The sequence below is a fragment of the Drosophila subpulchrella genome, chromosome 3R (genome assembly GCF_014743375.2).
Source record: "Drosophila subpulchrella strain 33 F10 #4 breed RU33 chromosome 3R, RU_Dsub_v1.1 Primary Assembly, whole genome shotgun sequence".
NCBI classification, from domain to species: Eukaryota; Metazoa; Arthropoda; class Insecta; order Diptera; family Drosophilidae; genus Drosophila; species Drosophila subpulchrella.
In genome coordinates, this window is record NC_050609.1 from 10,619,901 (window position 1) to 10,645,149 (window position 25,249).

The 25,249-nt window shown below is 42.1% G+C and overlaps 3 protein-coding genes across 3 annotated transcripts; 1 reads left to right on the forward strand and 2 right to left on the reverse strand.

Annotated features, from left to right (window-relative positions):
- Positions 1–1,065: 1,065 nt before the first annotated feature.
- LOC119560857 lies at positions 1,066–6,523 on the reverse strand. Its single transcript, XM_037874525.1, has 3 exons — positions 5,042–6,523; positions 3,756–3,917; positions 1,066–2,131 (listed from the first exon to the last, which is right to left on the reverse strand). The coding sequence occupies exons 1-3, from the start codon at positions 6,521–6,523 to the stop codon at positions 1,289–1,291; spliced, it is 2,487 nt and encodes an 828-aa protein (XP_037730453.1). The 3' UTR covers positions 1,066–1,288.
- A 7,465-nt stretch (positions 6,524–13,988) lies between these two features.
- LOC119555244 (estradiol 17-beta-dehydrogenase 11) lies at positions 13,989–15,883 on the reverse strand. Its single transcript, XM_037866531.1, has 5 exons — positions 15,654–15,883; positions 14,941–15,096; positions 14,664–14,840; positions 14,505–14,577; positions 13,989–14,446 (listed from the first exon to the last, which is right to left on the reverse strand). The coding sequence occupies exons 1-5, from the start codon at positions 15,819–15,821 to the stop codon at positions 14,055–14,057; spliced, it is 966 nt and encodes a 321-aa protein (XP_037722459.1). The 5' UTR covers positions 15,822–15,883; the 3' UTR covers positions 13,989–14,054.
- Positions 15,884–24,547: 8,664 nt separating this feature from the next.
- Positions 24,548–24,988, forward strand: LOC119562973. Its single transcript, XM_037876149.1, has one exon. It carries the CDS (start codon positions 24,653–24,655, stop codon positions 24,926–24,928), a length of 276 nt encoding a protein of 91 aa, XP_037732077.1. The 5' UTR covers positions 24,548–24,652; the 3' UTR covers positions 24,929–24,988.
- The last annotated feature ends 261 nt before the right edge of the window (positions 24,989–25,249 follow it).

Consider the following 25,249-nt stretch of genomic DNA (forward strand, 5'->3'; position numbering starts at 1 on the left):
GAGGCCATTCGAGCCTTATTAAGTCACTAAAAATGCATCGGCAGTACAGCTGGCCAGTGAGGTACGTCAAGGTTTAAGGCTTAACATGATCATTTTTAATGAGATCCCTGTTTATATCCGTTATTTTCCATTACAGGACCCAATGTGGGATATTAAATCAAATTAGGCAAATGTCGCGTTGACTCAACCCCCTTCCCTTTCGCTGACCCCCGAACACACTGCAATCAGTGCGCGACCCGAACCAAAATTAATTTAAGACTTAAGCCGATTTATATGAATTTTATATGCAACGCAAATTAATTCGATATATGTAAACAAATGAAAGAAAAACTGAGAATGTGTTAAAAGCGAATAATAAATTAACTATATACCAACATATTAATGTGGCTCGCTGGCGTTGTAAATTATTTTTTGAATGCACAGCAATTAAGTAAAGTCAGGCGGGCAAACATGAAACGGAAATCCCAACATGTTGTGCATGTCTCCCTGTCCGATTTTCCGCGGAAAAGCAACCAGGTGTGAGATATATAATCGAAATGGAATGGATAGGCGTAATCACGGCGCGTTAACAGGAATTATGTACTCAGAAATGGATTTATAGCTCAGTAAAATCTTTATGGGCAGACAGAATGATCATCCTAATAATATTCTGAATGATTGTTTCACTCTCTTATGGTAGAAATCGAGGACATTTTAGGGCAAGGACATTTCATATTATGATTATTATATACAAATTAAAAAAACCATTAAGGTAATCTGAATTTGAAACATACATATAATTATACTTATCATTTCATTGAAGTACCATTAAATCTTTTTTAATCCAATTTATTAACTCTGGTCGCAATCTTTTTATTGTCCATTTTTTTCCCTAGGCACTCTATATTTTTTTAAATGTTTCACCAAGCCATTAAAATGAATATTCAAATGAAATTAAATATTTAAGTACTAAGAAAAAATTATGCAAATTAAGTTATTTATTATGGTCAATGTGTTTGTTGACAAACTTTAACGAAGCAATTACAGGTAGTACTTAACCGAGAGTATTCTATTCTAGTTAAATTTACGATTGGGAAGGGTTTGGGAAGACGCGGCTAATCACTGGATTACGATGAAATTCAGGAACGTTTCTTTTGGCGTGTTCTAGTCTACTACTTAAATACAGTATTTACAGTGGTGGTGTCTTACTAATGGTAGGCATTCTTATAAGGGCTCAGGCACTGAGATCTTTGGGCATTGAATCGCTGACTTTTCTCTAATTATGTCTAAAGTAAAGTTTACACTTAGGTTAAATGAATTGGGGAAAGTCCAGCATGTCGAAGTTACTATCGAACTCTGGCTGCAAGTGGAAATTAGCCGGTGGCTGTGGGCTTTTCGCAGGCGGCTCGTAGACATCCGCCAGATATTTTGTCACGTACTCGAAGGACACAAACTCGCTCAAGTGGCACTTGCTGTCGCCATTGGCCTGGTTATTATGGTTATTGTTGGCCAGGCTAATTCCATTACCAGATGACGGGCCCGAAGGTTTCGTCGTCGTCAGCAATTGCTCCAGTTCGCTTAATTGATTAATATTCCCATTGTAATGGCCGTTGTTGTTGTTGTTGTTGTTGTTGCTGCTCCCGCTAAGCACATCCGTTTCCGGTGCGGGCGCCATGTTGCCGCCATATGTTGCAGTTGCCGTTGCGGTTGCTGCAACTTGTGCTGCAGTAGCAGGACCATCTCCACTCTGATTGTGCTCAATGATGACAATGCAATTTGACAACTCATTAAAGTTCATTGAATTGTTATTAGCTGCAACACCGGTGGTGCCGCAATTGTTGCGGTTGGATGTCCCTGCCCCTGCCCCTGTCGTCCTGTCGTTTTCAGGCTGCAGCAACGCCTCGCTGCAACTATTGCTGCGGTGTTGTCGCTGATCCCCCGGAGCCGATCCCCCTGCCACGCCCCCCTCGGAGTGACGGCGGGTCTTGGCCGCCTTCCTGGGTCCGGCGGGCGGAATGGAGGCGCCGCCGGCAGATTTGCGGCGCAGCTGTCCGTTGGCGTTGCGCAGCGCGTGGTTCTTGACATGTTTGCGGAGGCTGGAGGGATCCGTGTAGCGCTTCGTGCATCCCGGCAGCTGGCAGGCATACGGTTTCTGTTCCAATAGAGCGAGAATTGGTAGAGCGTTGCGTTAGTACTTGTATTTGCCTCCGCTTCGAATTCGCATTCGAATCAAACCGCAGCTGCAGCTCAGAGCTACAGTGCCGCCGCCGCCTAAAACTATGCAATTGATTTCTCCCATTCGCCCCGCAGGCCCTCCTAACTCACTCACACGCACACATAACACACACACACACCCTCACATAGCACACAACCACACTCTCACACACCCGCTAACAGATGGGCCAGCGTATTTGCCAAGTCAAATCGTTTTGAAATGTCATGCTGCATTTTGTTTATTCTGCCCAGGCAAAAGCCGCGGGTCGAAAGCGACAACAGCAATGGCAGTGCACTGGAAAAAAATTGTTCTAATAACTGGGGGAACTTGTACTTGTCTTGGAGTCCTAACATACCTAATAAGCTTGAGTCAAGGATAATATAGTCCCTACCTATTAGTTAGAAATATTGCCTTTATTATCGAAACTGTTAAGTTATATTTAACTTCTCATTTAATTTATAGAATCTTAAGCTGTGCTGTACTTGTGCTTGAAACTATAAGCTTTATAAAAAATATTTGAACATCATTATAAATTTGCAAACATTATTAAATTGTTTAACATACATTACTACATTTTTAGAGTCTTTTTTTAAGTCTTAATGTCACGTAGGCATATGTTTAACCAATACACAACGTCATATGATTTTATTTAAAAATATATTATTTCCACTTAAAATGATTCATGGTACTCAGGTGTTGAAAAATATAATTGTACGATTCCCGAAAATATAGAATTCTTAAGTTTTATTCAATTTATTTTAGACTCAAAATTCCCAGCAATTCCCGTTTCCAAGTATAAGAAAAAACATAAGGTTTTCTAAAAATTTCACTTTAGCAATGATGTCATTTTTCGCTTCCTGAGAATCAGCTTGGTGACAGTACTTGGAACACCTGTTTTTTCGAGTGTACCCCAGGCACTGGCAGCCGCGCCAAGCCAGCACACATTGTGTCCTTTTGTGATCCTGATTGGCTGCCCTGCCCCTTCAGCTAGGCAACGAAAGTAACTCGTTTAGTTTATTCGATTTGCCTGCTGCTGTTGTTGCCCTTGTTGCTGTTGCTTCTGCCATTGCTGCTGGCTGAATCGGTGGCCTTTTCAGCTGGTTTTGACCTTTTTTCCGGTTGTCGTACGCGCTGACGCGGCTGCTGATGCCCCCGCCCCTCCCCAATATCCCTGTGCCGATTTCTAGTGCGATTCCTATTCCAGCTGCTGTTACTTTGGCCATCGGGCCCGCTCTCACAGATACAAACTATAAATCACTCAGGCAGCGAAATGCGAAATGTGCACATGTCATGCTGGCAGCAGCAACAGTGGCTCCTTTCTAGTTTTTCTTTCCCTTCTTTTTTTAGCAGCCAGAGTGGCCGCTTAGAGCCTTGGCGTCCATTAAATCTTAAAGCCGCTCTTCGGCAATCCCCAGCTGCATCTTCTGCAGCCGCGAGCTCTTCAATTTCCTTTTGACACGCACTGCAAATTGCTGGGACCCATGGAAACCACCCAACCCCACAGCCCCACATCCCCACATCCCCACTCATATGCATATAGGAGTTATATGGCGAGACTCACCGTATCGTAGTGGGTCCTTTGATGTTTCGCCCGATCCGAGCTATTGCTGAACGCTTTGAGGCAACCTTTATACTGGCAGCCATAAGGCCGCTCGCCCGTGTGCGAGCGTTGATGAATTTTCAAATTTTCCAAACGCGAGAATGCTTTATTGCAGCCGGGAAACTGTAATGGAAAAACAAAAAAGAAAGGTGTCATCGAGAATTGCAATTACCATGGGGGGGGGGGGGGGGTTTGGTGGTATGGGCGATGGATATTGGGGGTGAAGATGGCTGCAAGGAATGGCGAAAGGGTAAAGGAACGACAAGAAGTGCTGGAAGGACGCATAAAATTGTGACGATGATGCTGTTACTGTTGCTGCTGCTGCCCGCAGGTGTCGCAGGCAACCCATCCCATCTGACCCCATACGATACCATCCCATCCCATCCCCTGCCATCCCACCTGAAATGGGAAAATTACGTTTTTGCAACAGAAACAGAAACATGTGTAATGGCAAAAGGCAGCAGTGGGCCAAGTTGATGATGGCCGAGCCTTTTCGATCGCAAAAAAAGCAGGCAAGAATCCATCAATTACTCAAAAATCAAAATGAAAGAGCATGGCAAAAGGGCGGTTCATGGGATGGGTAGAGAGATGAGATGGGATGGGATAGGATAGGATAGAAGATATAGCGAGTGTTCGCCCTAATAACATTACCAGCAACTCTATTTCAAGTGGACTTCGCAGCTCTCGCCCTGTCAATTCCTGTGATTGCCCTGCGCCGCACAATTCATCATCCCAGCGATGGCGCATCAAATGTCAACACGTGCATGATACAAACAAAAAGGAGACTGAAACGCATAAAATGGGTTTCCTAGCTGAAAACTCTTGTTTGGACGCATAAACAAATGCGCCAGCTGGGCCAGAAAAAAAATACAACAAAAAATCCCAATCTGTTGTTTGATTTTGAAAAATGATATTCTATGAGGGATTGGGAAGGTTGGTAAACACTAAGGAAATATATCTAAATTGGGAAACCACAAAGCCAAGTTAATATGTTCCTTAACAGAAATGGGGGTTTTAAGGGAAACTAAACTTATTTTTTAGAAACTATTTTAGCAATGAGATATGTTCGGTAAACCAAGAGGGAGTCTAAAGATATTTAATTTATTGATTAGGTTGGTAAACAGAGAGGCAATATATCTAAATTGAGGAATTACTGAGACAAGTGAATATTATCCTTATCCACCTCCTTAGTTGAGGGGATCTTTCTCACATCCAAAGTTAACTTAAGATCTATATCGTATCCTTACCGGGCATTTGTTGGGCTTCTCGCCGCTGTGGACCCGCATGTGGATGAGCAGCTTGTAGCGGGCATTGAAGGGCTTGTAGCGCCTGGGGCAGTCCAGCCAGAAGCAGGAGAAGTCCTCTCCCTTCCGCACGTCCACGTGGCACTTCTCGATGTGCTCCACGAAGGCCTGTTGGTGGGGGAACTCCTCGTCGCATCCCGTCCAGCGGCAGATGAGGGGAATGACTTCCGTCTCCGCCCCCTCTGTCTCATGATCGCAGCAGGTGGAATCCGGCTTGGGATCACTCTCCGCCGGCGGGGCAAACACCTCGTTGTCCAGGTCCTCCTCCTCCTCGTTGTAGTTCTCATCATCCTCGCTGTCCACATTCTGGATCTCCTCGGCCTTAATGAACTCATCTGCCAAGTAATTGCAGCTCTGGGACTGCATTTCCGGTTCCTGTTGCTGCAGATCCTGCTGCTGCTGCTGCATTTGATGCTGATAGAACTGCTGCTGGTCTCCGAGCATAAGCTCATCCAGCTCATCAATGGTCCAGATGGCCTTGTGCTCCCGATTGGGCTTCTCGATGGCTTGGGCCATGTTATTCTGGTAGTTCTCGGAGGCATACGCCGATCCCTGGTAAAGATTCGCGTAGTCCTCGTAGTTGCTGGCGCACATGGGAATGCATTTGGGGGTGCCGAAGGTGGAGTTCATCGACGGGAGTTTGGTGGGCGAGGCCTCCTCTTTGACCCGCTGCTCGTCCTCCTCGAACACATTGCACAACTTTGGCGAGGCGCCACTCGATGGGGCGCCACCTGCCGCCTGAATCTCGCCGAGATTGAAGTTCAGCCAGGCATCCAAGTGCGGTGATGAGCATGGTGATTGGTTTTTCGATTGGCAATTAATCTCGTCATAATTAAAGTAATCGATATCCAGATTAATGGAGTCATTCGCCGGCTGCACGGGATACTGGCTGTTCTGGGCACTGCAGGGTGTGTAGGGTGTATAGGGGGTGTATGGGGTGTAGGGAGTCTGCGGCGGCTGGAGCAGACCCGGCAGCTCCGATTCCCCAGTTAGCCGCGCTATATCCTCCGGCTCAAAGCGAAAGATATCCTCGCGATTCAGCTGTGTGTACTGTCCCTGTTGATAGGGCATACCCGTGTTTCCCGCCGCCGCGCATACTATATCATCCTGATCCGAGTCCTGCTGCTGATCCTGGCCAGCATAGTTGTGGCAATCGCTGAACACCGAGTTCGGGGTCTCGGCGGCAAAGCAGAGGTGCGAGAAGTCCGGAAACTGTAGCTCACTGGAGGTGAAGTTTCCGCCCACCGTCTCCACCACCTTGGCTGGCACCCGGAAAATGTCCCGATCCCTGGTGCCAACCGTAATATTGGCACTCAAAGGGGGCGACATGAAGCCGCCGTAGCAACTGGCCGCCTCCTTGCCCGAAATCTCCGACGTCTTGACGTACATGCCGCCACTTTGGCTGGTCTTCAGCGTGGATGACATACTATATTCTATGGTGATTTGCTGCTGTCCGTTCTTCTTGGCCGGCCGCTTTCACTTTCGCATTTCCGGCAGTTGTCTGGGAAGGTTGCCAATTATTTTTGTTTGTTTTTTTTATATTTTCCTACGGCCACCGAACGCGGGAAATCCCAGGGAAATCGAACACTAACGCACACACGTAAATCCGAGAGTCTTCTAGTTTTTCTAGCTCAACACTTGCGATGTTCACGCCACCGCGATCTGGCTGACAATAAACCGGAGAGCTGCTGGGGCACGATATTTAAATGCCCGGAACGGGATGTTCTACGGGATCGGGAATGGGAATGGGAATGGGAATGGCTGTGGTAAGGGGAAAAAGAACGTGGAGCGTTGGATCCTGCCTCTGCCGCAGTCGGCGTCGAGCGCAGATCGCTTTTCCTGCCTTTGGCACGCACACATGTGCTACCGCCGCTGCCTCAGTCGACGTCGGCGTCCCTCCACCTTACCCCTGCCCCTGCCCTCTACCCCGTAACCCCCCACCCCCTAGATTTTCCCGATCTGTGGTGTAGTTGTACTCCTCTTGTTTTAGTCGCAGTGCTGCCGATGTGGTTGTTGTTCTCGTTAATACTGTTATTTTAGGCTTATGTTTGTGTATAGAAATTATGCGTGAGCTACACCGAGTGCCCTGTGGAAAATGGGGAGCTCAATGAGTATTAAACCAAAATATTAAGGGAAAAGATTGATACTAATTGTATTATATTTTCCTTACTATACCTTACTATACAAAACACAAAATATTATTTAAATTAAATAAAATTATTTAAATTTTGTTGTATTATAATATGTTTTACAGCAACATTAAATATAATACATAAAACATAATGGATCCCCTTTATTAAAATATGATCATGCATTTAATAGTTTCGTAATAACTGTTGAAGCGTTGTGTTAAAAAATAGGATCATTTATTTAAAAAAAAATATTATTGGCAATGTTAGAAGACTATAAAAAATATAGCTGTGTTTAATTTGATAGTACTATATTTTAAGGAACATTCTTAGCCCTCCATTCTTATAAGATTTCATCACTAAAGTTAATCCCATTGCCATCCCTTACATCACGTCACATTTTCCACAGTGCACTTGACCGTGGCAGTGTCGCTGGGCTCCGTTGTGATCTGCTGGATCCTCAGCCCGTTTCCATTTCCTCGACCATTTCCCCGCCCCCTTTCCATTTGCAGCCGTGCTGCACAGTGCGATCTTGTTGTTGCACACATGGTGTGCAAGTGTGCGACGCTCTGCCCCCGTGGTTGTTGTTGCAGCTAGGCTGTCGAATGTTTTAGCACTATTTTTTATTGCCACATAATTTTCCTTTTTTTTTTGTATTTCTCTCCGTTTTTGCTGCTCAGAGTCAGTATAAGAATAAGAATCAGAATCACCAGGCGGGCGTAAGTACTGTACTACATACATGGGCTAAATTTATTAAGGCAACTCATTTGCCAGTGCGACAAATAGCACATACATCGCACACTCTGGGCTCCAGTGCATCTTGCAGAACGCAAAAATGCATCTCGAAGTCCCGCTCTCTTTTCGATCTATTTATAGCACTTTTAGCCCGTCCGCTAATGCCTGACAATATGTTTTTAATTTACGCCACAAAAATGCAATTGCAAACTATTTGTTTTTGTTCCCCCGTTTCAGAAGCGTATTGTCCTAGGTCCTCCAGTGCATTGCCCATTGTGTGGTTGTAATTGCAATGGTAATAGTGACGTTTCCGGAGCATGAGTCAGTTTCCTTTTATCCCCGACCATTTCCCTACCCATTCCCATTTCCATTTCCCTTTCCAGCCCATCGCGGCACTTCATCATTAAATGATGCCATCTCCATCTCCCCAATAATCGCCATATATTTTTTATGATTTTTGGCAAGCGTCGCGCTTTGGCGCACGTTCACCCGGATGGCCATGGTTATGGGATTGGGATTGGGCTGGTGCTTTTGGGATGGTAATGGTACGGTTTCGGGTTGGCATAGGTTGGCAGCTGGCTGCCCCTGCCAGGGGGTTCTGTTCTCGGGCCGAACGCGTCAAGTCAATTCAGAAACGTTTAACACACAATTCCTGCCACTTGCGCGCTCGTCATTTGCGAATCGGTCGGAGGGCTGGCCAAAAGATTGGGCTCGCGGCCAAAACTGTGTGGACACAGCCTTTGTTGTCGCACGATGGCGACAACTTACATCATTCTTAAAATTAGTCGATTTGGCCATGCTTTTTGGACACACTGGGAAAAAAAGGGTATCAAATAAGAGTTGAGTTGAGTTATAGCAAGTGAATATTAAATATTTCAAAAGCTTGAAAATATTTATCAAGGAAAAGGGTATCTAATAACAGGAACTTCGGTAATATGAACTGATATTCAAATATCATACCCGAAACCGTACCGTGATATTCAAATATTCAAAATCAACATTTCTTAAGATAGGAAATTCCTACCATCGAAAAATGTATCTACAAGTAGTAAGCGGGATAATATAAAGCGAATTTTAAATACTAAACAGGATGTGTCTTTATGATTCTGCTATTAAAAATCATGGTAATGGATATCAGGGAAAATGGTATCTACTGAGAGGAACTTGGATGATAATAATAATATTATTAATAATAATAATTCTTACACATTTTTTTCTGTACCGAAATAGGAATTTTACAAATTTCATTAATTAACACAATTATTTTCTATAGATGAGAAAAATATTAAATAACTATTTTATTTTCCAATTAAAGGAATAATTTTCCAATTTCAAATTTAATTGTTCTTTAATTCTTTACTAAGTAATTTAATACCTTTTACTTTCAAAAAATGTTGTTAAAATTTTTCAAGTGTTCAGAAATTGGTGGTTTGGCCCAGACCTATAGACCTGATGCCAATGCTACTTGATGTTTATATGAGGGGCGATGACGCGCGGCGACGTTTCTTGGGAAAACACTCGACCATTTCCGCTGGTGATTATCAATTCCCGCTAGATTTAAGGTAATTTTTCGTGATGCGTGGGCAGCGCCACTGTCGCCCAATTTATGATTTGTCTGGGGCAAGTTTCGATTTCAACAAAATCCCCGAGTGAATCACTTTCGTCGGCAATTCGAATGAGTTTGCGGAAAATGCTTGCCCAAAAACCATGCAATTAATTAGCTGCATAAGCTTGCAACAGCAGCACTGAATGTTGAATGACCCTTGCCCTGCTGCATGTGTAAACATTTTTTCAATCAAATTGTAATATTTTTTTAGCGCAATGCAACAAATAAGCCGCAACATTAATGGATAAACGCGAGAGCCGAATGTTTGGTCAACTTTTGGTGGGTGGGCATTATGCGGCATGCCAAATGACTTTAATGAAAAATCGTAAATCGTGAAACGGCGGGCAAAAGCACACAGAAAAAGCGTACTTAATAAAATTTATTTGTTGCGAAGTAATGAGACGGTGCGGTGTCGATTTGTTAATGAAATTTTTAACTTTATGTTTTCCGCTCTCTGGTTCGAGGATATATATGCGGTACGTAAACATATACACTCGTGTATTTGCCCTTGTTGAGTGTTTGTCGGCTGGGTTCATAAATTTGTCAATGATTTTCCACTTGACAATGCTGCAAATGGTCGCGTTTATTTACTCCACATACACATTCTCCATCAAGAGAGCTGCTGATGGGCAGGATTTTGGGCTGGGGCTATATCTGGGGTAATTCTTGTTGTGGAAACTTCGAAATGGTTATTGCTTTTGTTTATTTCCAATCATAGACATCATGTGTACGCTTCGAATGTCTTTAAATAAATAAATAAAGCAGCGTTGGGAAGGGTTGAGATTGAGCTGTGATTATCTGTCAAAATAGAGTTATTATCTTTTCTAGGAAATATGCTGTATAAAAATTGATGATTCAAATGGTCTTTCGCTATTTTTTTATACTATTTTGAAGAAAATCATTTCCTTTCCTTTCCTTTCCCTATTGAAACAATTCAATTGACTGAAATGAAAACAAGAGGACAGGGAAAATAATACATTTTCGCGTCAATTGTGATTTTTGCTTGGCAAGAAGTCAAAATATCTTTGCACTCAGCTAGAAAAAGCGGGAAAACGGGCCAGTTTTCCTATGTTGAGGTGTTTAAACACCACATCGTTACCGCTCGCCCTCATCGCATTCAACAAGTACATTTGTCAGGCGGTAATTTGATTTTGTTTAGCCAAGAGAAATGGAAAACCCCGACATCGTCGCTGTTTAATTTGTAATTTGAGCCGCGCAGGCGCGACATTCAACTCGAACTATCCTGCCGCACTCACGCTCCCTGAACCCCCATCCCCCGTACCCCGTCCCCCGACCCTGTGATCCCAAAATCCCCGGCTCAGCCCCCCGATGTCCTGTCAAAATGTCAAATGATTGCGTTGACATGCATGCCGGAGTAGTCGCTATCGCAGCGAAATATGTTTTAGCATAATTCGATTTGAAACCGATTTCTGGCCCGTCACTGGAAAGAGTGTCACTCACTCTATTCGGCCTAGGCGGTTGCATTATAATGAGCCGTTGCCGTTGACCCCATGACATTTTACAACTCGAAAGCCGAAGCCGAACACATGTGGCAAGTTCAAAAGTTGACAGCAAATTGACTGTATTTATAAACATTTTAAACGCGTCGCACAATAAAAAGAAAATAAGAAGAAAACTGAAGCAGTTCACGCCCCCCGAATGAATTTTAATATGCAATTTTTATGATTATTGCGCCGGGGGGGACGGCATCTGTGCAGGGTTGGGGCGTTTTTATGATCGGTGGACCCTGCATTCCCGTGGGCGTTTCAAGTCCCCGTTTACGGTTGCATTTTGTCTACTCATTAAAACGCTGACCGGCCTTAGATCGTTATTTACTGTTTCGTTTAATTAGTTAAACATGTGATTTATGCACCCGAAGCGTATCGCTTCGTATCGCATTTCCCGGCAGGAGCGGACTGTGAAATTCCAGTACACTTGGTGGCTAGATAGTCCTGTTTATACACTGAGAAAAATTACACGCTTAAGTACATTTATCAATTTAATAATATTATTTATCGATTTATTTATTTAAAATACAAAATTGTTGGAAAAATATAAATTAAAAAATATTAAAATCCCAGACAACAAAAAGCATAATTTAGCAAAAGTATTTATTTATTGTACACTGTTGCCAGAAGTTTAAAACTTAAGGTACAGGGAGGAATCGGCCATAGTTGTTTTGACTTTCGTCCGGGCAAAAGTATTTAATTTAAAAACTACTGTAGCTTTAAGTAGTAACTGTAAGCTTTGTTAATATAAATTACAGAGAAGGTTTTTTTTTAAGTATTAAATTCTATTTATTTTAAATTGCAATCATTTTGGCACTGTGTGCCCAAAATCAATGGGCCATCAAAATTAGTTACTCTGACATTAGCTATGGCAATGGTCATGGAACGTGTCCCGGTCAGCTTTTTAATTAGTTTTGGACGCCTGACAGTCGAAAGCCGTCATTTTGCGGACCAAGGTTGCTGAAAATGGAAAATGGCGGGCGGAAAATGGAAATGCAAATGCAAATGCGCATGCAACAGCAAATGAAATTTTGTGAGCATCCTGACACGGGATACAACTCTTCATTAAATTCATTTCGCGGATTCGCAGCTGATGGAAATGCCCCCAAACATGACTGCTACACAAGTCGGAAGTGTCTGTTGTATTACAGAGAATATTGGTAGTAAAAATGGGAATCTGAATGGAAAGAGGCAACCACAGGTGCCCTCAGCCAGTGTTCCTTGGGGAACTCTATTCGATTTCCCACGCACTTCACTCGCAGCTCATAATTAAGCCCAAGTCGACAGAGGAGTTCCCATATACGCATATGTAGATATGTACATCCCCATGGATCCCGATAATCACACGCGGAAATGCCTCGTTTGTCCGCAGACAACCCATCGAAATTAAAAAGTGCTCGTCAGTGGCAAAGACAAACAATAAACCGGAGCATCGGGGGCGGATCGCATCGGATCGGAGTGGCACATTCGAGTTTTCAATCAGGCTGCCATTGAGGCGTTACTTGCGACACGTCTGGGCCTCTGGGGTTGCGATGGTCTCGCTTTGGGCCACGCATCATTAACGGCTTTTTAATTGGGAATTACGGGGATGTTGGGGATATCGGGAACTGGGAGCCCTTTTCCTGACTGCTCTGCTAATGCTGCTTTCCCACACAATCGATTTGATTTGCTGACATAATATTTTCCCTTCTCTGGTGATTTCCGGTTTCCTTCCCCCGAGAAAAAGCCAAGTGGCAGAAGCAGGACTTTGACTCATTTCCTGATGTTATTTTTGCATTTGGCAGCATTATTTTTTCATTTTCCTAAAGCGTTTCTTTCTTTCTTTCAACTCCGGCTGCTGGAATGTCTTTTTATATTTTTCTTAATTTCACTAAAGTTTCCATGCATATGTCCTGGGCTCCAAAAGAAAAGGCAAATGCAGCAGGAAAGAAATTCCACATAAATGCAGTATCCTGTAGCCCGGCTTTATGAGTGTGTATCTGTGTATCTGTGTGGCTAAAGCATTTCAGGTTGCAGTGATAGCATAAATAAAATAAAAGCATCAGGTCGAGGATGAGGGAAAAGCGCGTGCAGAGCAGAACGTGGAAATATGCAAGAAAATCGTACATATATATGGCATCATAGCGTGTCTGTGAAAAGCTCGCGCTGAGGAAAAATAAGAAAAATGGAAAAGTCCTCGTCTGCTGCCGCCGCTGTTGCAATATTTCTCTTAATGTGTTGCATTAATTTCACCAGCATAAAGATAAAGGAACAAAGAAAAACTGTCGGGCGAACAAAAAGACGGGGTTTCATCCTTCTACGGTTTTTGTAAGGAATCACTTTAACCAAAAAATACTTTCTGTCAAGCCACTCTCTTTTAATGGTCCTCACTCGACCCTATTAGACAACAATTTCGTTTGAAGTGGCAAAAACGTTTGCATATGCACTCGTACTTTCACCGAATTGCTCTAAAAACCCTGAATTTAACAAGTGAAAGAGCCTTAAGCCTTTCAGTTTTCTATATGCAGTTTTTTTTACCCCTGCCGGGCTGTGTTTTTTTATATTTGCAAAACATATAAATCACACATCCTCAATGACCCCATAAAAGTTGCATAATGAGATTCAGCACAGGGAGTGGAAAAGTGGGCGAAGTTGTGTCCGCTGAAAAGTTGATTGCATCCCCCTTTCTCCACCCCCCTGTGCCAACTGACAAATGCAGACGCAGGACCCAGGACTCAGGATCCAGACGGGCTGAAAAATTAAAGCAATGCTGGCTGAAAATTAAATGAAAAACACATGACTGGAGTCCGTGGCCTGTGGCCAGTTGTCCGTGACCAGCCGGCCGCAAAAAGTATCTTTAATCGGATTTTAATGGAACGCTTTTAAGCAGCGCCGCCACCTGAGAGTCCCAGGGGCAGACGAGTACGCACGAGTTTCTTTTTTTTCCGAAACCGGAATATATACATATTTATTTATTTGCCACTCCCACCACATCTTCCTCAGGATCGCATATTTGAGAACTCTTTGAACCGACTGCCGCTGAGCAGCAGAATCATTCGCATTTGCCAGTCGACGGGCAAAAGGAACACCAGGCGGTAGAGGACGGATGCCAAATCCGGCAAGGTGATCTCATGCTCACCCCGCAACATTCCGCCCACCACTCGGTGGGCCACCTCCTCTCCACTGATTAGGGGATACATCTCCTCGATTCCGATAGTATTCGACATCTGAGTAACCTCATCGTTGGTGCGCAGAAAGGTGGGGAGTACAGTGGTCACATGGATGTTATTCTGCTTCTCCAGAGCCAACTCCATTCGCAGGGCCCTCATGTGGGCCATGGTTCCAGCCTTGCTGGTTGTATAGGCCGTACTGTAAGGTAGTGGGAAAACACCTGAAGGAAAGCGGGAGTTACAAAATGATTATAATATTTTTTATAGTAGCCCTCTTACCTGCAAGCGAACTAATGGTGACTATAAAACCTTTACGTAATGCCTTCATTGGCGGCAGGAAAACCATTTTCGTCTAAAGGAATTATATTAAGGTATATATTAGGATATTACCTTATAACAAAGATATTTAGATCAAAAAACCCTATAAGGACAACTCACCCAGAAGTGCGAGGTTAGATTTACATCGATCATCAGTTGCACATCTGCCGGGTCCGGGTTCAATATGTTACGATGCAGCATAACACCTGCATTATTAATTAAGACAGTTACGGGTCCGAGATCATCAACCACCTTGTTGTTCAGGTCAACTAGTTCACCGAGCTTAGTTACGTTGGCCTAGGAATTAAGCATTTAATTTAATCTGATAATTGTATCAACAATTAAATGGACCTTTTAAAACCAGTATTGCAAGCATCCCTTCGTTTATATAATTTACCTTGTAGGCCTTGGCACGGACGTTATAGGTTTCCTGGATTTGCTTAACGGTGTGTTCGGCTCCAGAGAGATTGATATCCACAGCGGCTATGTGACAGCCCTTCTTGGCCAGTTCTAGGGAAATGGCTCGACCTAGGCCATGACCAGCCCCAGTAACCTAGGTGAAACAACAGATATATAATAAACGTGTTATAAAAAGTTCATTAAGTTTATCACTCATAAAAAAAAAACATTCATCTTAAGCCATAAACCAGCTTTGCAATAATAAATGTTACTTTCAGGTAAAATATGTCAATAAAGTGTACCCTTATTAACCTTAGTCTGGATGAGCAAATTAAGCATTTGTATACTTAAATTGAAATAAATCATCATAACTATCTGCTTAGCTTAAAATAACCGGATCTTTACCAACCGTTATAAATAATTTATCCTTTTTTGTTACCAAATCGATTGTGCCGGTTATTCCAGTTCTTTAAATATGTACAAATAATAAGATTTTTGGAAGTACAAACGTACTGTAGATGTTACAAAAATCAGAAATATAGGTAACTTTTAAAAAGGTAACAATTTTGAAATACTCTCATTCTTGAGTTTACACGATTCAGTGGCTTTGCAACTTGATCACGCTCTTTGAAAGCCAAGTTTTTCATTAGCCGAATTTTGTTATTATGGGTTTCGCTAAAAGTTGGTTTCTTTTTGTTGGCCAAAACTCACCACAGCCACTTCTCCCTCGATGCTCTTCGGCTTGGGGCAGCGGCAGAGTTTGGCAATCAGATGGCTGAGAATAGCGGCCAAAATGAGTAGTGGAGTCAGAGCCGCGAGGCCGATCAGTCCGATGAGGGCCTGAAGTTTTACCAGAGTGTTTCGCAGTACTTCCGACATTTTTCCGCGAAACAAGAAGCAACGACCGATCGGAGAGAATGGCGATAAAGCTTTGAATCGCAAGTCGCAAACGCAAGCCGCCAAACGCGGATCGTTTCGCGAAACTGGCTTTTAGTCGAGATTGCATTCGAGTGATTCCCCAATGACTCGGTTGGCAAAGATCGGCAATTAACCGCGACTTCCAGCGCACTTATAAAGTCCGAATGTGGACCAAGCGCCGAATTGACAACCCACTTACTACCTAGCAATCCAAAAATCAGCCCCCAACTCCATGGAAAAATTTTGGGGAGCTGGCGTTGTCAGCAAATAAATAGAAAAGTCACCTCCTGCACAGATGAGTCGGCTGAGGCCGCGGTAAGTAATGTTCAATACGGGCAGAGCAGCAGCGCAACCAGCCCATTAGTAATAAATAAAGGCAATTTTTTGTGAACTACAAATGTACAAGTGCTACATATGCATATGAGCATCCAAACATCCCCACAAACATACTTACACAAACATTCTGTGCCCCAGCTCAATAAAAACAGAAAAGATGGAACAAAAAAAAAGACATCAAGAGATGCCAACGAAAAAATGATTTTCTGACAATAAAGTGGATATCCATAAACGAAAACGAGCAGAGGCAAAAAATCGGAGCACCCTATAGAATTGGAAAAAAAAAATCAAATAGAGACAGCCAAAGGATAATTTTATATTGTTGGGGGAGGGGGGAATAGAGCGGGACAGAGCGATTGCCGGCTGTGGTTTTAGTTAAAAATAACAAAGAGCGAGCGACAAAAACGAGATTCGTGAAATATGTATATTTCATATTCAGTTTTTTGTAGGGTGCTTAAGCTGCTCGATAAAGCTTGCTATTAATTTCCAGACTAATGAAAATATTATCGATGGAATAATGTGCAAAAACGATGTATTGTATTTACTAGCCTGATGAATAAATTTTACTTTTTATACTGTTAAGCAGATTTATCTCAGTATTAAAATATTTCAATTTGTTAACTTATGAAAATAATACTCATTTTATGTATAAAAAGTACTTGAACAGATAAATTACATCTCATAAATATAAATCTAGCAAATTCAAAATAAGAAAAATATTTTTCTGGAGAAATCTGTTCTACTTGCTGAAGACCTCTGTGTAAAACTTAAAATTAATTGTAAGTAGTTGGTATTTCTTGTACCAATTTTTTATGATGTAGATCACATTAATATGATAAGTTGTTATTACTAGATTCAAATACTAGATACTAATTTAATTATGAGTTTCATACACAATAAAAAAAATTTTTAAGAGTATTCAAAAGTTATGTATTTGAAGTACAAGTTAATATTACCTATCACATCTCTTTTTTCTCTCGCTCTGGCAATGGCATTTTAATAGACTTTTAGCCGGGCCAAGGTGCTGGAACAATCGGAGCAGGTTAACCCCCTCGCCAAGACCTCCCTCACCCCTTTCTACCACACCTCCCCGCAGCCCCCACTTGCGACACTTTTGTTATACCCGTTACTCGTAGAGTAAAAGGGTATACTAGATTCGTCGGAAAGTATGTAACAGGCAGAAGGAAGCGTTTCCGACCCCATAAAGTATATATATTCTTGATCAGGATCACTAGCCGAGTCGATCTAGCCATGTCCGTCTGTCCGTCTGTCCGTCTGTCCGTCTGTCCGTCTGTCCGTCTGTCCGTCTGTCCGTCTGTCTGTCCGGATGAACGCTGAGATCTTGGAAACTATGAGAGCTAGGCTATTGAGATTTGGCGAGCAGATTCCTGAGCTTCTTACGCAGCGCAAGTTTGTTTCAGTAGAGTGCCACGCCCACTCTAACGCCCACAAACCGCCCAAAACTGTGGCTTCTACAGTTTTGATGCTAGAGTAAAAATTTAAACTGAAATTAATTGTTCTCATCAATACCTATCGATTGACCCAAAAAAAAGTTTGCCACGCCCACTTTAACGCCCACAAACCGCCCACAAACTTCAAAAAACCGTAAATATGAACGCGGATATCTCGGAAACTATCAAAGATAGAGTATTGGGATTTCAGATTTAGATTCCGTAGCCTTGTACGCAGCGCAGGTTTGTTATGCGAATATGCCACGCCCACTCTAACGCCCACAAACCGCCCAAGCCTGTGGCGCCCACAATTTTTATGCTAGATAACAAATTTTAACTGAAATGTATTGGTCTCGTCAATACCTATCGATTGATCCAAAAAAAAATTTGCCACGCCTACCCTAACGCCCACAATGTTTAAATCTGTCTTCCGCCGGTAGGTGGCGCACTTAAATCTCGCTTTGCTGCTTGCATATCTCCATTTCCCTTTGGTCCCTTTAGCTGAGTAACGGGTATCTGATAGTCGAGGTACTCGACTATAGCGTTCTTCCTTGTTTTTGTATCAATTTATTGCACTTGGCGCACTCGAGGGCATGTGTCGATCGCTGGCAGAATAGCTTTGGTTCGCTGAAAATGAAAACGACCCCAAAAACCGAAACCCCATCCTCTTAGCCACACATATGCGGCCAGGAATTCTTCTTTGGCTTCATTTCCATGCGTTTTGGCGCAATTACGAATCCAACTTCTTGGCTGAGGATGAGGATATGGGGTTCGCTCTTTTTTTCGTATTACTCCGCTGCACGTGATGCAATTTTGTATTTATTTAGGCGAACACTCGCTTTTGGATGTTGCCAAAATCGGGTCACACTTTGTGCACGTGGTGCCGCCGCGCTTTGCATGCGACTTTTTTGCGGCTATTGGGTTTCGATGATTTATGGGCCAGGCGTCTGCGTTTTCGGAATAAGAGCACATGGCACCGGTTGCCTCCATTCCATTTTCCAACCTTATCTGCGGTGGCAAGCTATAAAGATATAGACACTCGAGCATTGTGACCCCCTTAATTGTCAAAACTCCTTGCCACTCAACGCTGTCCCGACAACAACACTTCAGCTTCAGTTTCCTCTCAAAGGGTACTCAAAGAACACTGGCGGTAAAGTTAAGAACGCTTAGCCGAGTTGTTAAACTCCAAAGAGCAAAAAACTAGCCAAGTTCATCATTGTAAAAAATTATTGGATACTATTTAAAAACTTTCTTGAAGTAACTTTAAATTGTAATATAAGTACTTAACAAGTCCTGATAAAGATACTTTGTTTTGCACATTCGAAAATAATTTAATTACTTCATGATGGTAACATTTTTATCAAAACTAAAACTAAGTAAGGAAGTTGTAATGCTAGCTGATACTTAAAATATTATAATTAGTATTTTTATATTAAACTATATTAAAAAAGTCATTTTTTATTAAACAGTAATTCAGAATTTTCTGTTTAATGTATTTTTTGAGCTAGGTTTTTTGTTTGATTTTATGAGCTATTATAGAAATGATTATCAGGTATTGCTTATATCAGAAACAAAGTATAACTACACCTTTCTAATTCAGCATTTTAATTTTCCTTAAAAAGGTGTCAAAACTAAAACTTTAAATAATATTTAAAATACATTCCAAACATCATTATAATTCGGTTGGTACCCTGGAAAATAGCTGAAAAATAAGAGAATATACCCCAGACGACTGCACTCTTAACGGGCAGCGCCAGAAAAATGTTGTAAAGTGCTTAAGGTAAAGGATTAGTGGTGGTTAAACCTGTGCACCGGAGTTTCCCACGGCAAAGGATAAACCGAGGGCAGGATGGTATGAGATGAGATTGGAGGAGGGCCCCAGCTGGCGGACGAAAGGGAAAAGTGTGGAGAGTTTGAGTGCTCAGAAGCGTTAAACTCGATGGCATGGCTCTACGTTTTTTCCATTAGTTTTGTAATATTTCACATTAGCATGTCGAGCACTCAGAGCTTAGAGGAATCTTGTAAAAGACAAGGGCCAAAAAAAAGGGGAAAGGGGCGAAAGGCGAGGCAATTTCTCAGCACGACTGTCAACACCAATCTGAAGTGCTACTGCGACAGCAGAAACGGCAGCAAAAGCAGGACATAATGAGACAGGCCGGGATAACAGGCCATTTCGATTATGATCCTCGAACATGTGTTTCAGTTTAGAACAAGTGCAACTGGTGTACAGGCAGCAAAGTAAATAAATTAGCTGGTCGTGTTATGCGTAAGGATGCGGAGGATCAATATCGAAAAACATTCTGCAACACGACACCCATGGCCAGGACTCGAACAGGACGAGCAGCTACTGCATCCCGAAGGCCTCGAACGTGTTTGTTTAGGTGCAAGGATAACGGATTCTCACGCCTGCCAGGAGCATCCGCACTACATCTATGTCGAACCCAAACCCAATCCACTTGAACCCGCACTGACAGTCGAATGTCATAATTCAACGGTCGGAAAATGCGCGGCAGGTTGCCAGGATAATCAAGTTGCAGCTCCCTGTTTGTTTAGCTGAGGTTTTCCTCTCCCCATTTTCGAAATTTTTTATTTTTTAATAGCTCCCGGAGATTTTATTGCCGCCTGGGATGGGATAATCCCTATTGACATATTTATGCACGGTTCAAGCAACGAAATGGAAATTTTTGGAGTCGCATGGCTCGCTGCCATTTGCCCTCCACGGGGGCGTGGCATTCGGCTAATGGGCACCACATGTAAGTGTCTCTAGGTGAATGAATTAATGTCCCGCCTCCGGTACTCTCGAGAGGTTCACACAGAAAAAATAGATAATATTAAATGCCATCCTCTTGGTGTAAATTATTTTCAATTGTACCAATACATATGATTTTTCACTTTTAGATTTCGAAATTTCTTATCTAGCATCCTTTTGTTGTAAATTATTTTCAAGTATACCAATCCAATTGATTATTGAAATTTTGGAATACGACATTTTTTATCTAGCATCCTTTTAATGTAAAATATTTTTAAGTATACAAAACCATTTGACTATTTACCTTATAAAATTCGAATTTTTGTCTAGTTTAATTTGGGGTAAATGATATTCAAGTACGTCAAGCCATTTGATTTTTCAAATCCTCGAATTGGGAATTTTTAAAAGTATTTTTAAAATGTAAATTATTTTCAAACATACCAACATTCTTGGTTTTTTAGAGTTTGAAATTTTTGTCTAAGACTTTCCAAACATATGGATCGAAAAATATTTTCTAAATTTATGAAATCAAGACTATTTCTTGGGGATTGTATTTTAAATTTTCCTCTGTGCATCTGCACTGAGTTCTAGTCTGAGTTCGAGTTCAAGGTGCAGCACATGGCTGTCGAGTTGTGTGGGAATTATCTAAGGAAAATACGTTACGGCGGGCGGCCAACACCTGTGTCAACGCGGCAGATCGGGCGTTGTGCTGCTTAATTCTTGTAATTAATTTTCCCTGCCACAGACAGACGCACTCACAAACACACAGACAGAAGACCAGAAGAGCACACAGACAGACAGAGAGAAAGGACAATGGAGGATGTCCTGATGCACGGCATTAACTGAGCATGCAAACGATGCGTCAACGATGGTCCTCGTCCTCGGCCCAGGCAGCTAACGCTATTATTTACACAACAAACACTTGTAATTACACAAAGGGGGCGGGATGTGGGTGGCCAGGTGGCAGGGTGGCTGCAGGGGCAGAAGGACGGTGCCGCAATTAAAAGCGAAAGGATAAACACAAATAAATGAGCGACACAAAAGGGGCAGACAAGACGACGAGATGGCTGCAGCTGACTTGGCCAACTTGGCTGACTTGGCTGGCTGGAACCAAGACAAAGGCAACACTCTGAGCCCAAAGACAACAATGACAAGCGGACGGCATTAAATAATTGCTCATACACAAGTGCTACGCACAAAAGCAGTTAGAATAGAATGGAAAAGTATGGAAAAGGATGTAACAGGAACCGGAACAGGACAAGCCTGGCAAAAAAGTGCCCAGCACGTGTTGCAGCTCGCCTCGGAAAACGCAACCAAACCAAACCGAACCGAAACCCGAACCCCTTCCACCTTTTCGGCTCGGTGTGTGAAAACTAGTTAACAGCTTTTATTTACTTGGCAAACAGACTGAAACGTTGTAAAACAACAAATGCTTAAGCCGCAGGATATAAGCATAACAGCACTCACAAGCACACATGTCCTTCCACTGCGGGAAAAGCCAGGATTATAAAACATTAAGAACGTTTTCTTCTTGAAATGTGCATCCCTAAACTAATTTGCTTGCAGAACATAGGATCTTAGAGATTTTAAGTATTTGAGGTTCTTAATTTTGATTTATTATTATAACGGTAAAGCACCTTTGAATAGGGCTTATTGTGACAATTATTCAAATTTAAACTATGAACTCCTCCTCTTTTATATTTATAATGATTAAAGGTAGTTACTATACTACAACAGTTCTATATTATTATATACTGCTATACTTCTATAGTAGTTCATTCTTACTTCACAATAATATTAAGATAATATAATGCCAATAGATTGTTTGTTTTACACCTTTAAAATAATATTTTATAAGTCTTTCAATAATATGTGTTTCGTTTTTCCGTAATCCTCTTACAAATCCAATACCATTTAAAGGATAAAAAAAATAAGACTTGGGTTCCTCAGTTTATGTACCTATCTATCTTAAAGATTGATTGTTTCCATCTTAATCGACTTTTGATTTATTTTAAATAGCTTTACTTTTTAAAAATGTTTAAAATCATTTCTTAAAGACTTTCTCTCACTGTACTGATCCACTCAGGGACAGAAACACGAGCAGCTTGGCCAAAAAGTCCACGTTGTCCACTGTGGTCAGCGGAATGGAGGCGACGCTGATGGAGGCGAGCGTGCAACTGACTGCGGCGCTCGGACAGCTCATAACCAAGGTGAAAAGTTGGAAAACAATAACGGGCAACGATGCGGGGCACACATGTCCTGCCTGAGCAATCGCCTCCGAAGCGTCGTCCTTCAGGCGGGATGGAAACGACGAGGGAAGGCCAGTAAAAACCAGAGAAAACCAGGGAAACGGGCTGCGCACCGTGACAAAGTATATGGACCACAATGGGGCAGCTCACTCAGTATTCTCTCCTCGGATGCCGGCTCACAGGGCGGTCAACGTGGCGTATGCACAACCTTGTAAATAGGCCACACACATAAATTACACGCCTTTATTTAGGCGAAACAATGTAAAAACCAAATGCAACTTGATGACAACAGCAGGCTGCGTACTGCAGCAACAGAAACAGAAGCAGAAACAGACCTTGGCCACAAGGAAACATACAACTTTCAGCAAACAAACGAGCCAAACTAAGCGCTTTCAACTAATGACGACGAGCAGAAACCAAAATTCATTGAAAATGGGCGGCAACAAGTTGAGCCCTGGACTTAGGGTCTCGTTAAGTGTGTGGAAAATTCAATGGCCAAGCGATTACAGCCTCAAGATCTGTGAAAAACCCGGCAAGACCACTCGAAGTGAAGGATATCGAAGGAAAATGCATGCATATATGCATATGTAGGCCGGGCGGTGACAACAAAAGCCTGCTTAATGGCAATAATAACAGATTTTAGCCAACCACAGAGAAAACGTCAGCAGAGGCATCCTTTTTGGCCAGCAGCAGGTCGGTTAATGGCCAGTGAGTGAGGCTGGAAGTCTACTTCAGGTCCAGAGTTTTGGCCATCGAGTGACGACACATCCTTGCAGTCACTTTGAATGAAAATTCATTAAGTGAAAATGCGTAAGCCGGCAGAAGAAACAGACATTTTGGTTTGGGGCAGCTTGAGCTTCGTCCTCTTAATAGCCGAAAGAGACCACACAGCATGGACAACCGCAGCCGGGCATTTCCATTGCCACCTCCATCAACCCGGCGATTGGCACAATTTGCCTTCAATTAAAAATAAATTGAGGCACCTTGTTCTGCGGCTAACTAAATAGTCGCACCATTCGGTTTTCGGTATTCAGTTTTCGATGCTCAACCCTTCTTTTTTCGAGAATCGGGGAACGCGACCACCGCAGTATGGGGCCAAAAAAATTGATTTCAACTTCGGTTGCCGCCGCTTATTTATAGGCTGAATTGTCATTTTCCTCTTTGCCTTTCTGGTTTTTTACTTCATCCCAATCCCGACAAAGAGTTCTCGAACCGAGAGCATAAAACAAACAAATCACGCACCGATATGCACACATAAAAATGCATAAATATTCTATTTTGAGTTGACATTTTGACAAGTGAATATGAATATTGCAGGCGCAGCGTACAATTTATAATTGATATGTATAAATAATGGACAAAGCCATTTTGTAAATGGGTTTAATGAAATGAACGAGTGTAGCTTTTGTAAAAGTCGGCAATTACAAACAAAGCAAAATAAACATTATAGTAACTAGGGGAGTAGACATTAAGATGCCCTAGGCAAAAATATATTTCTTTTTCTAAAAATAAGATTTCAAGAACGACAAACCAAAATTATTTTTTAATTTTTATCAACTTTTCGGATTTAAAAACAAGTGATTAAGAATAAAATTGAATTTTTAATTAAAATATTACTGAAATATATATTTTTATATAATTAATCTACAAATCATTTAATTAAAAACCCTGCGGCCGAGGTAGCTTTTCAACATACCCCGTGAACCCAAAATTACAGGCGAAATCAGTGAAATAAAATATACTTAATATGGCACATTTTTCGTTTATTAAAAGCAAAAGTGCACAAAATCAGTTAGCTGCAATTTCAATTGAATTAAATCGCTTTTTGCTAAGCAACTTTAATTATGCTTGATAGCAAAACAAACCAGAGGCAAATTTGCTCTACACTTCGGATCTGGTTAGCAGAATATAGGACCCCAAAAATGTCTGTCATGTTCTAGGTTCTCCGAAGGGTGATAAAAATTTAAAGTCAATTCGAAAAGTTGTTTTCCTGCCTTCAAAGCTCTGATGGAAAGCGGCGAGGAGCAGCTGCAGCTCGAGCTGGACATGATTTCGGAGGCGAGTCGACGGGTCAGCAACTTCGATGACCTCATGGAAATGACCAACAACTCGGAGCGTCTGATTGCGAGTGTCAACTCAAGCCTAGACGCCCTAAACTCCGCCCTGGATAACCTGGAGGAGCGAACGGAGAACGTTCTGGTGGAGATTCGACGGCTAATCAGCTCGGAAATGCAGCCGCAGAGTCCACACGATGGGTGCGGAGATCCGGATGCCAGAGCGTAGGCGGGAAATACACTGAAAACGTACATTATGTGAAATAAAAACATGAAATGTATAAAAAAATATTGTCACATGTATTTCTTAATTAATTAACTAAAGGACAAGAATGGGAAAACAATAAAGGAAATCATAGAATCGAAATCATACTACTCGGATTTATGAGTTTATAAAATGTTTGTTCAAATAAGTTGGATAATATATTGAATACTGATTAAGAAAAACAATGAATCCATTAATATGATCATATAATATGAAATTATTTTTAACTATTTTGTGATTTATAAAATCTGACTAAAGTATATATGACACATAATTTCTAACACA

What these genes read in the sequence shown, in the direction of transcription:
- LOC119555244 (XM_037866531.1), bottom strand. Translation starts at nt 15,821, where the DNA reads ATGTCGGAAGTACTGCGAAACACTCTGGTAAAACTTCAGGCCCTCATC. An exon ending in TCGAGGGAGAAGTGGCTGTG is followed by an intron (nt 15,097 to 15,653) that starts GTGAGTTTTGGC and finishes TGTTTCACCTAG; the next exon opens with GTTACTGGGGCTGGTCATGG. An exon ending in CACCATTAGTTCGCTTGCAG is followed by an intron (nt 14,447 to 14,504) that starts GTAAGAGGGCTA and finishes GCTTTCCTTCAG; the next exon opens with GTGTTTTCCCACTACCTTAC.
- LOC119562973 (XM_037876149.1), top strand. Translation starts at nt 24,653, where the DNA reads ATGGAAAGCGGCGAGGAGCAGCTGCAGCTCGAGCTGGACATGATTTCG.
- LOC119560857 (XM_037874525.1), bottom strand. Translation starts at nt 6,523, where the DNA reads ATGTCATCCACGCTGAAGACCAGCCAAAGTGGCGGCATGTACGTCAAG. An exon ending in AGAAGCCCAACAAATGCCCG is followed by an intron (nt 3,918 to 5,041) that starts GTAAGGATACGA and finishes TTTCCATTACAG; the next exon opens with TTTCCCGGCTGCAATAAAGC. An exon ending in AAAGGACCCACTACGATACG is followed by an intron (nt 2,132 to 3,755) that starts GTGAGTCTCGCC and finishes CTATTGGAACAG; the next exon opens with AAACCGTATGCCTGCCAGCT.